Genomic DNA, 14388 nt, shown 5'->3' on the forward strand with positions numbered 1-14388 from the left:
TAAATAACTGGGGGGGGATAAGCTTGTTTATTTTGATAAAGCAATCAAAAAAAAATGTAACGTTCTCCCATCCGACATCATTGTTTATCTGTCTGTTCCAGATTAAATAAAGTAAATATGTTGTGTTGTTTGTGTGTGTGTATGTGTGTGTGTTTGTGTGTGTTGTGTGGACAATCCCAACAGCAGCGGCGCTTTTCTCAGGCGATGGTTTGGCCCGCAGGGTTACAGGAAGTTGGAGCAGCTGCCATGTTTAGCTGCTTTGTTGTAGATTTCTTGTAGGTTTCCTGCAGATTTTTTAGCTAAGTGTTGCAATGGAGCCGAGCTGGAGCTCATTTTTATTCCAGGTAAGAGAAACATTTTCAACAATTCTAAGCGGCCCCGAAATCGCTCTCAGCCTCCAAGGCAGTTTGTACCGCCGATATTTTACGCGTAGAAAAAAACATCATTTTTTATTTAGCCTCATCTATCCAAGCAAAAACAATGGTAGCTAGCTGGGTTAGCTAGCGTGCCAGCTTACATTAGCAGGCTAGCGAGTTTAGCTAACTGGCTACATCAGCTCGAGACTTCCAGCTGTGGAGTGTGGGGGAGAGAGAGATGAGACGCTCGCGGGGATCCTTATGGCTTTTCCTTCCCTCGTGCTTGTTTTTGCTCGAGCTAGTTTAGCGGAGCTGTTTACTTTTCCGCCTGCCAGCATGTCGGACACTTTTTTTTTTAAATGATGCCCTCATTGATTTAATAGGTGCATGGTGTTCGCAGAGCGCGGACAAGGCGAGAAAAATAAATTGAAGGGGGGGGGGACCCGTCGGGTACATCAAATCATCAAAGTTTTTCATGTTGCTTTGGTGACCTTTTCGGTGCTGCAGGGTGGATATGTTATGTTGAAGCAAACAACTTTTCGTTAGCACGGCGTTAGCGCCTTTCACGCGCTCGTGGTGCTGCGTTACACTGCATTGAGCGCGAGACACACTGGAATAACCTCTATAAGTGTAGAGAGAGAGAGCCATAGAGTCTGTGGGTGTTTTCTTTCCCCCCCTCCTCATTATTTACACTCTAACAGACGATAAACAGGTTTGAGATTGAAGCTGGCTGTTTTCTCTCTCTTTTTTCTTCTCAAACTCTTACTTTGAAAAAAAGCAGCATCGGCGGGCTGCAGATGGAATCTCAGCTATGTTCACAGTCCTGAAGCCACTGCTGCCGCATTCTGCATGCATTACACTACATATTTACATGCAACAAACATAAACCCAGGCCATACAAGACAACACACTTGACCCACTTGATTGCACACTAAAAAAAAAAAAAAAATCTGTGAATATGAGTTCGAAGCTATGAATCCATGTTCATAAAATGTGATTGCTGCTTGAGAATCTGGACCTGAGCCACACACGGATCTAGCACTACGATTTACAACCCAGTTTGTTCCTGTAACAGACTGTGCCAAGTTAATACATGCAAGAAAATATACCCACGTCATTGCCTTTTACCTCCTATATGCTTGCTGCAGAACAGCTTAGATCATAGAGAAATGGATCGTCGCTGCTTAACGTTTATCTTTTCATCTTTGTATTGAAGCTTAATGCTGAATGGAAAGGATATCATTTGACTTCAGATTAATTTGACACGTCACTTTACCTCGTTTTGCCCACAGGCAAACGCAAGAGAGAAAAAAACCTGCACACTGCTTGAGAAAGGAAGGCCAGGAGTGTTAGTGAGATCTTGAAGTGTTTTCTGTCCCTTTTATAACTCCACTCAGTGAGTGTAATAGGCGGGAAAAAATAGCATAGACCTGGTCGAATGTGTTTCTTTGCTAGCCGAAAAATTCAGAAATCTATACATCTTTGTATTTAAGCAGTAGGTATTCATTAAAAAAACCTAGAGAAGTGTGTGAAACGCAGTACCCGTAACACTGTGTGATCACTGATGGGTAAGATTAGAGGTAAAACTGTGTAGCTGACTTCCTGACACTGTAAATCTAAGATTAACTTTTCGCTTGTTCTAAGCGGTTAATATGGACCATGTACACACTTAATTACTAACTACATTAGGGACGAAACCCTTTTAACGTTCATAAACATGTTGCTCAACACCGAACAATAATGTGGTGTTTTGACTGTAATAGAAAAGTATTCAGAAAGAATAAAGAATGAGTATCATTGAAGCGTCAGTGATATTTTCCCTTGGAGAAAAAGCTGAAAGGAATTGTTCTGCTTGATTCCCTCCTTGTGATTCAGCATCTAATGAGACGGCGGTGTAGCGCGTCACCCGGCATTGTTCGCGAGGCGTCTGAGGTTATTCATAAGCGTGGCATTGTCTAGCTCCCAACAGGCATCGCTTAATCCGTCTGTAGCAGACCCAAAAAAAAAAAAAAAAAAAAAAACTTTGTCTGAGTTCAGTTCCTACAGTAATACAAATTCAGTCTCTGTTCAGTGTAAAGGCTGAATGTAAAGAAATTGGCAGGACATATTAAGTAAAAGAAATCCACAATAAAACTTTACCGGCTTGTTAATGTTGGTCCCAGTTCGAGTAGCGACAAACTGGAACTTGATGTGTTTGGAAACTAACCTAAAGCTTAGCTGAGAACATTTTATGTTTCCTTACTGCACTGTCCTGCATTATTATTGCTGCTAAAGGTCAGCCTTCACAGTAAAATTGAGTTTGAATTTCAGAGCATAAAACTTTGCACAAATCAAGCCGTGTTTAAAATCATAAAAGTTCTTTCTTTATATGTTTAATAGTTTCACTCCATGGTCACAGAAATGAATTCTGATATCGATATGTGACACATGCTTACTTTTTCATGTTTAAATGCTCCATCCCATTCGGACCAGGATCTATGGAAAGCACAATTTAAAAAAAAATTTTTAAAAGTGTGTATTTCTGCTTGTCATTTTCGTACTGTAGTGTTTCCCACTTTCTTTCTTTCTTTCTTAGTTATTTTATTCCCTCCTGTTATCGATGCCATGACCGACAGGACCGTGCAGGAAGTTGCCGAATGGACCTGCTGTAATCAAAGTGTGGTCTTAAAATTCTGTGTCAAAGCCTGCTGACCTCTCCTGTAGTCTTTCTGTTCACTTCAGTCTGTAATTAAAGTGTGCAAGTGGTTTTTTTTTTTTTTTTTCAGGGAGGCTTACACACTCCCTGTCTTGTATCGCTTCTTCTTCTTGAGACTTCTTGATATGTAGTTGTGAACAGTTTTGGCCACACTTAAACCCCATCTTCATATGCTACTATATTGCGAAGTGCTAAATACTTTTTCTTGACTTTGTCGTCATTCTCCATAGTAAGGTTTAGTGGTGAAGTCTGTAACACGCAGACCTGGCAGTTGTGGCGTGTCTCACTGAGCCAGAACAGGCTGTGCCCCCAGTCACATGTGGAATGACTTTTATGATAGCTAGAGATCACTTTACATGTAACAGATTTAGGTGTCATCATGGCAGCATGCTGTGTCTCTCTTTATGCTGAGCTGCCAGGGAATCTGCTTCAAATGTGTGAATGTCCTGCTGCGCTCACTGGAGACTTGATCTACCTCATGGAGGGGCATAACTGTTTGTTCTGGGTGATTTTTGACATTTCACCAATTCCTCATTAGAAGGCTTAAAGTCTTTGTTTCTGATAAACTTTTAGTTTGTCAGTCTTTTTCTGTGCAGAGATGAGAACTCCACTTTTTGTAACTGTGCACTTATTAAACAATCTATTCATCTATCTGTCTATTCATCCAGTATGATTTTCATTAAACTGGGTCGATATATATTTTTAGTGAAAACATTTACGCATTTAAGCCTACATGAAAGTCAGATTATAAGTGAATAAATGCAGAATCAGAAAGAGAGAACTGTGATAGATCTTGATCTTGACCATCTGTGTCTGTTTATATATAATATCTCCATCTGTCAAATTATCTCTCTTTCACATGCACATATCCCTGTTCTGAAACTTCCTGGGTCTCGGTCTTGGCTGCTTGTTTTTCCGTGTTGCACAGATGCTCTTGAAATGAGTCATGTGCTATTTCAGATAAAGATTTACCACCGTCATTCTACTCTTGGCTTGTATGCTACAACATTACTAGAACATTATTTTATAGCAAACTACACTGCTAGGAATTCAGATTGTCAGGTCAGAGGTCAAAGCTCAGTGCAACTTCCTTGTGCAAGGAGGATTGTTCAATTTTGTTGGAGTCATTATAATAATGCTAATAGAGTTTAATACTGATTTAAATTTTATAAAATATTTGCCCCAAAAGACCATTTATGCTGAGTAGTGTGATTCTTAAAATTTGTTGAGGAAGTAATTTGGGGGTAATGTGGGCACTATTGGGTAACCAGTTAGTTTAATGTTTCAAAAGTCTGCATGTCCAGGTACTGGATATGAAATTAACAGATGATTATTCAGAATCGCTGGATGTGACTAGGCATTAAAATGAATCTGTATGTTAAAGACTGAAAAACAGGCTGGTTTTCAGATTTGTGTATAAAATATATTTTGTGAAGAGATTTTTATACATTCTTTCTTTCCATCTCCCAGACAAATGACACCCTCCACCACCAGCACCAGGTTGGCCAGAACAGTCTGCTGCCTCTGCTCAATGCTGGAACAGAACCCCAAGACCAAAAGCCTGTGCTCCCTATCCCACTGGAGCAGAAGCCTCCAGTCATTGCGGCCGAGCTCCTCAAGGACAACATGGCCGGTGGAACAGGTGGAGGAGGAGGGGGTGGTGGAGGGGGAGGAGGTGGCGGTCCTGTGGTGGTTAAGAAGGAGCCCAAGTCAAAAACGCCCTTCATCTGTGGCTACTGCAGCAAATCCTTCCGAGACAGCTACCATCTGCGGCGGCACGAGTCTTGTCACACGGGCATCAAGATGGTGTCCCGGCCCAAGAAGACACCAGCAGCGCCCACCATGGTGCCCATGATCTCCACTGTGCAACAGAGGGATAGCAACGGCAACCCCACCTATGTCTCTGCTGCAGGTATCCTGACAGGAACCAATTCGGCTACAGTGGCAGTGGGCACAATGGCCACTCTGCCGCAGCAGCAGCCCAGTGTACCCAAAAAGCCCCCAAAGCCAGTGAAGAAGAACCATGGCTGTGAGATGTGTGGTAAAGCCTTTCGCGACGTCTACCACCTGAACCGGCACAAGCTGTCACACTCAGATGAGAAGCCTTTCGAGTGTCCCATCTGCCACCAGCGATTTAAGAGGAAGGACCGCATGACCTACCATGTGCGCTCGCATGACGGTGGTGTGCACAAGCCCTACATCTGCTCCGTCTGTGGCAAAGGCTTCTCCAGGTGGGTCCAGAGATTTGGATTAGTCTTTTGTTTCTAAACAGGTCCTTGAACACACACCACTTTTGAGCATTCTCAGCACTCAACACACTCTGAAACAAGTATTCTCAGTTCTTGATGGTTCTGACATGCTGGGAGCTGGGAAAGAGCAAAAATGTGGACAGTCCACAGGGGTCTGGGGACCAGTTTGAAAACCACCGGACTAAACTAACTCTGTGTGAAAGATACAAGCTTTAGTGGTCAGTTTGCTATTTTCTGTTTGCTAACGTGCCAAATAAGGTTGTTTATTAAAAACAAAAATCATCTAGAAAGCAGACCTCCCAAAAACCATTCACTGAACATCATAGAAAAAAGTTTCTATTTCTGTTCTGGCACCTGCTTGGCACATCATTTTAACAAGCTGATAATTCATTTAAAACTAACCAAAGTGGAACTTAAAGTGGCTGTAGGATTTTTTTTCTATTCTATTGCTTATTCCTATCAGTTTAGAAGAGAAATGGTTTCATGGCAATTATGTAAACTTGTGCAGGGACTGAATATTGTTTATTTTGCACAAGCTTGGTGTATATTTAGAGAATAATGCTGGCATGTTTGTGCTGTAGCTCTGTTTCCCCTGAAGGTTTCTGGGAGTCATAACGGAATTGATTAACTTTATTTTTGGTGCATTGTGAAAATGCCTTTAGCCAAGAATAATGTTTCTGTCATGTGCTGCTATTTGTTTTAGCAATCATTGTTTTATATATTGACTCTCCTTTATATTCATTTTTTACTCTATATTTTGAATTTGCATTACAGTATTACTTCTTAAATTTTATTGTGTTAATCCCACAGAGTTTGTTGTACTAGGAGATTTGATGAACTTCATTTACGCGTTGTTCTTTTCTCTTTTCCTTTCCACAGGCCAGATCATCTCAGCTGTCATGTTAAACATGTCCACTCTACAGAGCGGCCTTTTAAATGCCAAGTAACGGTAAGAAGCCGCTCTCTGTTTCTGCTGTGCTAAAACTGGCTCTGGCATTGGTTTTATTGGGTATGTTTGTTGGAAGCCTCAGTTTTCAGTGGGCAGTGGGCTCTGGTTGTTTTAGTGGTGACAGCTGGTCAGAAACTACTGGCATAGCTTCTTTAAATGCTCAAATAGTAGTCGATGATATAGTGTAACTGCTCAAATTGTAATTTCATAAACACGCCACCTACCTAATGAACTAGTTAACTTTGGCTATATAAATCTAATTTCTGGTTAAAGGGGAAAGTGGTGGTCTGCTTTAAACTCAGTGTGTGCTGCTGGACCACAGAATAAATGTAGGGGCTTTCTAAGAGGAACATCTCTAGGGCTAATGGGAACAAGCTAGACTGTTAAGTAAGATCAAATAAAAAAAAAAAAAAAGTGAAAAATTGAAATAAGTAAGGGAAAGAGAATGTGTTAGAATGTCTACAATGATAGATAAAATACACATGTCCATATTAGAAACTGTACAGCAAGTATGACATCACTGACTATCTTTCTACCAAATTAGGGAACAAATAAACATTCTCCCTCCATCAGTTCTGAATCCATTTCCAAGTATTGATTGTATTGGACTGTCGCACTCTTTCTCTCCCCTAATTTTTCACTCATCACTGTCTTTTGTTTTTAAAGTTCGGAGATGCCCACAAATGGCATGGCCAATATTGCTCCCTTGTGTCTCATGCACACACAAAAATCTTTGTTTTCCAGTTAGGAATTTATCATACAGTTCTTTTAATTCACTAAAAAAACTATTTATGCAACAGTATAAAGTGTAGATGATGCTGATCCTGTGTTCAGAATCTGTAAAGAAGGATTCTATAATAAGCTGTTAACATTATATTTGTTATCCATGTTATACATTTTTGTTTCAGTTTTGTTTACATACTGAATTTATCAGAAGTTTTATTAGTATTTTATTAATAGTTGTGAAAGCTATTGTGATGGAATTTCAATTATTGTTTTTTTTTTTTTTTACATATTTGCACTGAATTTAAAATTAGTTTCTTTAAAAAAATGTATGTCCTACAAAAAAAAGCCTTATTTTGTCAGAAGTCAGAATGATGGCTATGTATTTCTTCCTGTAGAATATTTTAGCAGTTTCAGTATGGGCATTTTAGAAGGACATCTTGTGCGAACAGAACATAAGACATTTTAAAGCTTCTCATTGGCTGATGATATATATATATATATATATAATATAATATAATATATAGGAGCATTTCAGTGCATTACAACTGTATAGGATTGAGTACACCAGTAGGTGTCCCTGTAATATACTTTGTGGTGATAATACCTGTGCATTGATAGATAGATAGATACTTTATTCATCCCAATGGGAAATTTACAATAAAGAAAATTGTTATAATTTTTAATTCACCTTAATAAATAAGGTAATAAAATATTACCTTAATATTTTAATTTGCCTGATTATTGTGGAAAATGTGACAAACATGCATTGAAATGGCAAGAGCAACACAAAAATCAGGATGTTGATGTTATTTGCAGAGAACAATTAAGTACAAAGCTTTAAAATGTGCAATATTTCTTGGAAAAAAAGAAAACTGACATTTAACATTGATAAATTTTGATGCCACTCCATGCCCAGTAAGGTACAGATCACTCCAAAACGTCCTGATGATTGAAGTGCAGCGTGCATGGTAACACTAATTGTTTGTCTCTGCTCTGTCTATCACTGTATGCTGCAGGCCTGCACATCTGCTTTTGCCACCAAAGACCGCTTGCGTTCCCACATGATCCGGCACGAGGGTAAAGTCACCTGCAACATATGCGGAAAGATGCTGAGTGCTGCCTACATCACCAGCCACCTGAAGACACACAGCCAAGCCGGCTTCACCTCGCCCTGTAACAAAGGTACGCCAGCCCTCGCCCCTCACTCCTCCTCCACCTCCTCCTCTACCACTTCCTCCTGGCCTCCGCTCGCCTCGGCTGCACCAAACCAGGATGGCACACACTCAGGTGGGCATCTCCTCTGCTGTGGTGATGTCACTTTCTCAAGCCGTTTGGCAAATCACTCCTGCTGCCTGCTAAAGGGGTCTGCTTCTCTTGCCCCAGCCTGTAGATTGCTAATTGCACCATGCACATTCACTACTCAAAGGGTTTTTTGACCATATTTTTACATTTTCGATTGCATTGTTCAATAGATTGTTGATTTTAGTAGTAGTCATTTTTGTCATGTTTTTTTTTTTGTCTGTGTGTTACAGCTAATTTTTTCACAATGCTTTTAAATTAAACATCCATTTTCCCTGAAATTTGATTTCAAAGTTTTAAATTCTGATTATATTGGTGTTTGCTGATGTTTGGGTCAGAAATCAAGAACACTTGTTTCAGTTTTTCATGGAAAAAGTCAAGTTGTTGCATGCCAATTTCATATTGCAACTAATATGAAAATTTGTACACGATGACACATTTCCCAGAACCTATATTCTAACTAAACTATAGCTGAAATGTTTTGATTGGTTTGGTGAGAATTGTCAAATCATTGAGGAATATAATCATACAAATTCAGACTCTGATACTGGAAAACTGCATATGTCTGCCTGTCACAGGCTCAAGCTTGTGTCTACAAACAGCAATTATTTAGCCATCTTGCAATTTGGTGTGGTAGAGGGTATGTCTAATTTGTGATTCATTCATATTCATGTAATTGTAATGAGGCAGAGAGAGGCCTATTTTAATGTATATTTGTTTTCTTTTTGTTGTTTTTTAACGCATTATATTCTAGCTGCCCTATATGACAAAGTTTTTGGACATCTGACCATCATGTCTATATTTGCCTTTTGAACATCCTGTTCCAGATTTAGTCCTCCCTATGCTGTTATAATAGCCTTCACTCTTCTGGGAAGGCTTTCCACTAGATATTGAAGTATGGCTGTGTGGATTTGCCCATTCAGCCATAAGACCATTGGTGAGGTCAGTTTCTGATGTCAGGTGATGAGGTCTGTGGCACAGTCAGCATTCCATTTCATCTCCAAGGTGATGACCATGTTATGGTCATAGATGTCATAGATCTCACTTTGTGCACAGGTGCATTGTCTTGCTAGAATAGATTTGGACCTATACAATTGTGTGCTTCCAAGTTTGTGGCAAGAGTTTGGGGAAGAGCCACATATGGGTGTGATGGTCAGATGTCAACATTTGTCCATATAGTGTAGATTATGTTTAATCCTTTAGATTATGCATTTAGATTATATTTAGTATAAAATTGGTCTTGTTTTTTCCTTGATCCTCCAGACACTAACAACGCATGCAACTCTGCCTCAGCTACACCAGTCACTGCCTCGGCCACTGCCGCCAGCACTGCCAGCATGAACCGTGGAACCGTCAGCAACCCTGTCACTATCTCCTCCAACACAGTCAATATCACAGCACCAGTGAGCCTCCAGCACCCAGTGACCATCACTGCTCCAGTCAATATTGCCTCGGTGAACATCCCCGCCACAGCAACTGGCATGAACATCGCCCACCCAGTGGCCATCAGCACCCCCATGCCTATGAACATCACCGGGCCCCTCAACATCGCCATGAGGCCCATGGAAAGCATGCCGTTCCTCTCACAGGTTCTGCCTTCCTCGCCACCCTGGTAGAATCCAGATAGCTTCTGATTACTCATCCAACCCAGTGTGTCTTATTTTAAATCCTGTTCTGGTCTTCCATTAGTAGCGTGCTGTGAAGAAAGGGCAAGCAAGGGTGTAAGGTAGAAGCTCCAAGCTTAGTGTGGATAGACGGTAGCATCAAATGACGAAACAGTAAAGATCTAGTTGGTGTTAGGCGGTGCTCTGTTTATCCTAATCTTTGGCTATTGGCTAAGCAGAACCAGAAATGTATAGAGTTTAGTGAAATAGCTTATGGAAGAGGGGGCGGGAAAGGTAGTTATTGTATGTAATGGAGGCTGGCATGCTGTACTTTTGGTGATTTCGCTTCGTTAGTGCCAGAAGATCCCAGCCAATGGCCATATGGAGAGGAGCAAAGTGCTTCATCAGAGTGCGCATGACTGGTTTTAACAGTTTTTTGAACTGTGATGACTATTTTTTTTGTTATTTTTAGCTTGCTGATCAGTATTCCCTAGTTTATTGCATTGAGTTATGTACTACAAAAGGGACAGGAGCTTCCATTTGTGGGAGAGAATTATTTTTAATACTATCTAAGTAAGAGGCTGTTCTGGATTTACATTCATTGTAAGCCACTTAAAACTGTAGCTATTATTCTAGTTTTACAATGTTTTCTGGAGTTGATCATTCCTGGTAGAAGAAAGATTATGTACTATTGTTTCGAATAGCTGGGACATATTTCTGTTTAGTGAGTGTTGGACATGAAAATTAACACAAGTCTTGCACTGAAAACCTATCTGATCGGTGATATTCTAATGGCAGTATTATGACGTTTTTAAATTTGCGGCGTTACGTGTCTTTATGTAGATGTCTGGTTCACAAAAAGGAGTTCATGAGATCTTTTGAAAGAGTGTTTTGTCAATAGGAACTCTTTATTCTTCTTCCTTTAAGGATGAGGGCTGTACTCGTATGGACCTCTTCTCAGGGTCTTTACTGAGAGAATCCCACTAATTTGACACTCATGTTGGTAAAATCATGCTAAACACTCTTCTGAATTTTTCACCTCCTTAATACACTAAACCATTTTATGTGTTGTTGTCCCATAAATGTGTCATTTACTGTACCTGGGTGGAAGATGCATTTTGTTACATTTATAAGATTTAGGGTTTTATTTTATTATTATTATTTTTTATTTGTTTTTGTTTTTCCTTGATTACAGTTCAACCAAAACTGCCATCTGATGATCAGGATTTGTTGGTTTGGTTTTTATCAGTGACACTTATGTGTTCCAAATGACTATAGGAAGCTAGCAATGAGCAAGAGCAAAGCATTTCATCCATTTTGGATGGCAAAAGCAATATTGAAGTTGCACTGCTAATCCATTCTGTTCGTTTCTGATCAGCAACATGCCTTTTAACTTCAATACTTATTAAGTTTCACATTTCTATAGTCCCCTCAAATGAGAATTTACTCCAGGAGTCAGGACACATAAGAAAATCAGCATAATGTGTCCATACAAGGCACTGTGTGGAGAGCAGTGCAAATGCGCTGAAAACATGCTTTCTTTTTATTTGACCTGACCTTACATGGGAAATGAATTCTGTAAACAGCAATTGTAGTTAAAAGTGATTCTTTGCTGATCAGACATGTAATGGATTTGAGAGGAAAACCAGATCTGGACTGTGAGGTAAGCAAAGCCTAAGAGCTACTGGATGTTCACTTTTTTTCTCCTGAATTGTTTTGTCTCCCCATTTCAGCTCCTAACAGCTTTTTCATGCATTGCATGAACCTTACAGCTAAAAACTAGGCACCTAAAGCAGTTTTCATCTTGTCTCGATGTCCTTCAGAGAACGTTGCCTTGTTTAACAGGGGTGTCGTCTTTTCCCTAAACTTTGAGAACTGGAATTTGAAGAATGGATCTGATGTGACTGGTACAAAGCATTACAGAACTTTTGGAAGTATGCTTGTGATAAATGTATGGCCCTCCAGTGGCATCACTTCTGTGCCTGCTCTGAAAATGCCACATATGAACATGACTGTCCTGTTTACCAAATCTCTGTGAAGATTTTTACATCTATTTTGCTTTGGAGATTATCACATTAAGAGGAATTATGACTGTCATTAGCGTTTGTTTTCCCTGAAGTATTGTTGTTTTTCTTTTCTTTTTTTATGCCTTATGCACCAACAGTATCTTTTAAAGAAATGGTTGATTATTAGTGAGGGGTGGGAGATGTTTTAAGTTTTACATTGGAGAATAAAACAGTAGTTCTGACATTTTGCAATTTGCTTTGATGAATTGGCAGAACCATGTGAATGCCAGTGAATGTATATCTTTGTACAAAACAGTTAGCTCAGAGGATGTCGTAGGTATGGTAGACAAGTGCAAGGAAAAAAGTAAAATAACCTTTTATAAAACTTTTTGTATTAGAACATTAACATTGATAATTTTGTATATATGAAGATTAGGAAATTTTTTGGTTAGCAGAAAAAGTGAAGCATTCCTACATTTTTTTAAATGTATGTATGTCACGAACAGTTATGTAAACAATGTTTTATGTGCCTTTTATTTGGATTGTCTAAATAAAAGAAAATTGAAAACATGAACTCAGTCTTGCTCATTAATCTGATCTAAAATGCTGACCTGGTCTTTCATGCAGTCTGGCTTTACTGAGTGGGCTTGTTGCTGAATTCATGCTGGCAGGATTAGTCATGATTCCAGCGATCTGTCAGGGCAGTGCTTATAAAGAAGCAGGGTTTGCGTTATTCTAATTAACCAAGCTATATGGACACCAAAGAGCAGCCAGTCCCCAAATGATGATCCAAGACTACAGGGGATGTTCTGCTGTATTAACCTTTAAATGCACAACCCTTCTTCATCAATTATTTTCATTTATGCCACCAACTCATTAGTATTCTTCCAAATCTCTTAAGGTTTTAACAGAGAAAATAACAAGAAACAATGAATCCTGGAGAATATTTTGTAATGTGCAGCTTTATATATATACACTATGTTGCCAAAAGTATTCGCTCACCTGCCTTGACTCGCATATGAACTTAAGTGACATCCCATTCCTAATCCATAGGGTTCAATATGACGTCGGTCCACCCTTTGCAGCTATAACAGCTTCAACTCTTCTGGGAAGGCTGTCCACAAGGTTTAGGAGTGTGTTTATGGGAATTTTTGACCATTCTTCCAGAAGCGCATTTGTGAGGTCACACACTGATGTTGGACGAGAAGGCCTGGCTCTCAGTCTCCGCTCTAATTCATCCCAAAGGTGTTCTATGGGGTTGAGGTCAGGACTCTGTGCAGGCCAGTCAAGTTCATCCACACCAGACTCTGTCATCCATGTCTTCATGGACCTTGCTTTGTGCACTGGTGCACAGTCATGTTGGAAGAGGAAGGGGCCAGCTCCAAACTGTTCCCACAAAGTTGGGAGCATGGAATTGTCCAAAATGTCTTGGTATGCTGAAGCATTCAGAGTTCCTTTCACTGGAACTAAGGGGCCAAGCCCAGCTCCTGAAAAACAACCCCACACCATAATCCCCCCTCCACCAAACTTTACACTTGGCACAATGCAGTCAGACAAGTACCGTTCTCCTGGCAACCGCCAAACCCAGACTCGTCCATCAGTTTGCCAGATGGAGAAGCGTGATTCGTCACTCCAGAGAACGTGTCTCCACTGCTCTAGAGTCCAGTGGTGGCGTGCTTTACACCACTGCATCTGACGCTTTGCGTTGCACTTGGTGATGTATGGCTTGGATGCAGCTGCTCGGCCATGGAAACCCATTCCATGAAGCTCTCTGCGCACTGTTCTTGAGCTAATCTGAAGGCCGCATGAAGTTTGGAGGTCTGTAGCGATTGACTCTGCAGAAAGTTGGTGACCTCTTTGCACTATGCACCTCAGCATCCGCTGACCCTGCTCCGTCAGTTTACGTGGCCTACCACTTCGTGGCTGAGTTGCCGTCGTTCCCAAACACTTCCACGTTCTTATAATACAACTGACAGTTGACTGTGGAATGTAGGAGCGAGGAAATTTCACGACTGGATTTGTTGCACAGGTGGCGTCCTATCACAGTTCCACGCTGGAATTCACTGAGCTCCTGAGAGCGACCCATTCTTTCACAAATGTTTGTAAAAACAGTCTGCATGCCTAGGTGCTTGATTTTATACACCTGTGGCCATGGAAGTGATTGGAACACCTGATTCTGATTATTTGGATGGGTGAGCGAATACTTTTGGCAATATAGTGTAGATATATATATAAAAAAAACCTCTCTTCAGGATTTATGTAATGACTGTTGTGGCTATTATAGGTATGCTTATACTGTATATGATAAAATCACTTATCAGTATGACCATCTTGTATGAATAATTAAGATATATACATATATAGTAAGTACATGTATAGTAAGTAAAGATAATATAATAGTAATCATACAGTAATTATAATCAGTAATCATGAAACAGGCCGCATTACTCAGGAATTCTCAAGTAATGCATGTGACCATGAGAAGGCATGATCTCATATCCTGT

The 14388-nt window shown here is 40.1% G+C and overlaps 1 protein-coding gene across 2 annotated transcripts; it reads left to right on the forward strand.

Moving 5' to 3' along the window:
* Positions 1-188: 188 nt before the first annotated feature.
* vezf1b (vascular endothelial zinc finger 1b) lies at positions 189-11002 on the forward strand. Of its 2 annotated transcripts, none has more exons than XM_058413937.1 (5): positions 189-344; positions 4522-5282; positions 6180-6249; positions 7992-8262; positions 9538-11002. In XM_058413937.1, the coding sequence occupies exons 1-5, from the start codon at positions 312-314 to the stop codon at positions 9888-9890; spliced, it is 1488 nt and encodes a 495-aa protein (XP_058269920.1). In that variant the 5' UTR covers positions 189-311; the 3' UTR covers positions 9891-11002. The 2 variants fall into 2 exon arrangements, with proteins under 2 accessions (XP_058269920.1, XP_058269921.1); XM_058413938.1 differs by having other exon boundaries at positions 7992-8157.
* Positions 11003-14388: the final 3386 nt, after the last annotated feature.

Source organism: Hemibagrus wyckioides, linkage group LG17, assembly GCF_019097595.1.
Source record: "Hemibagrus wyckioides isolate EC202008001 linkage group LG17, SWU_Hwy_1.0, whole genome shotgun sequence".
In the NCBI taxonomy this organism is placed as follows: Eukaryota; Metazoa; Chordata; class Actinopteri; order Siluriformes; family Bagridae; genus Hemibagrus; species Hemibagrus wyckioides.

Excerpts from the sequence above, each read along its gene's own strand:
- vezf1b (XM_058413937.1), top strand. The coding sequence starts at position 312 with ATGGAGCCGAGCTGGAGCTCATTTTTATTCCAG. Across the intron at positions 6,250-7,991 it reads CTTTTAAATGCCAAGTAACG|GCCTGCACATCTGCTTTTGC; the intron begins GTAAGAAGCCGC and ends TGTATGCTGCAG. Across the intron at positions 8,263-9,537 it reads CCAGGATGGCACACACTCAG|ACACTAACAACGCATGCAAC; the intron begins GTGGGCATCTCC and ends TTGATCCTCCAG.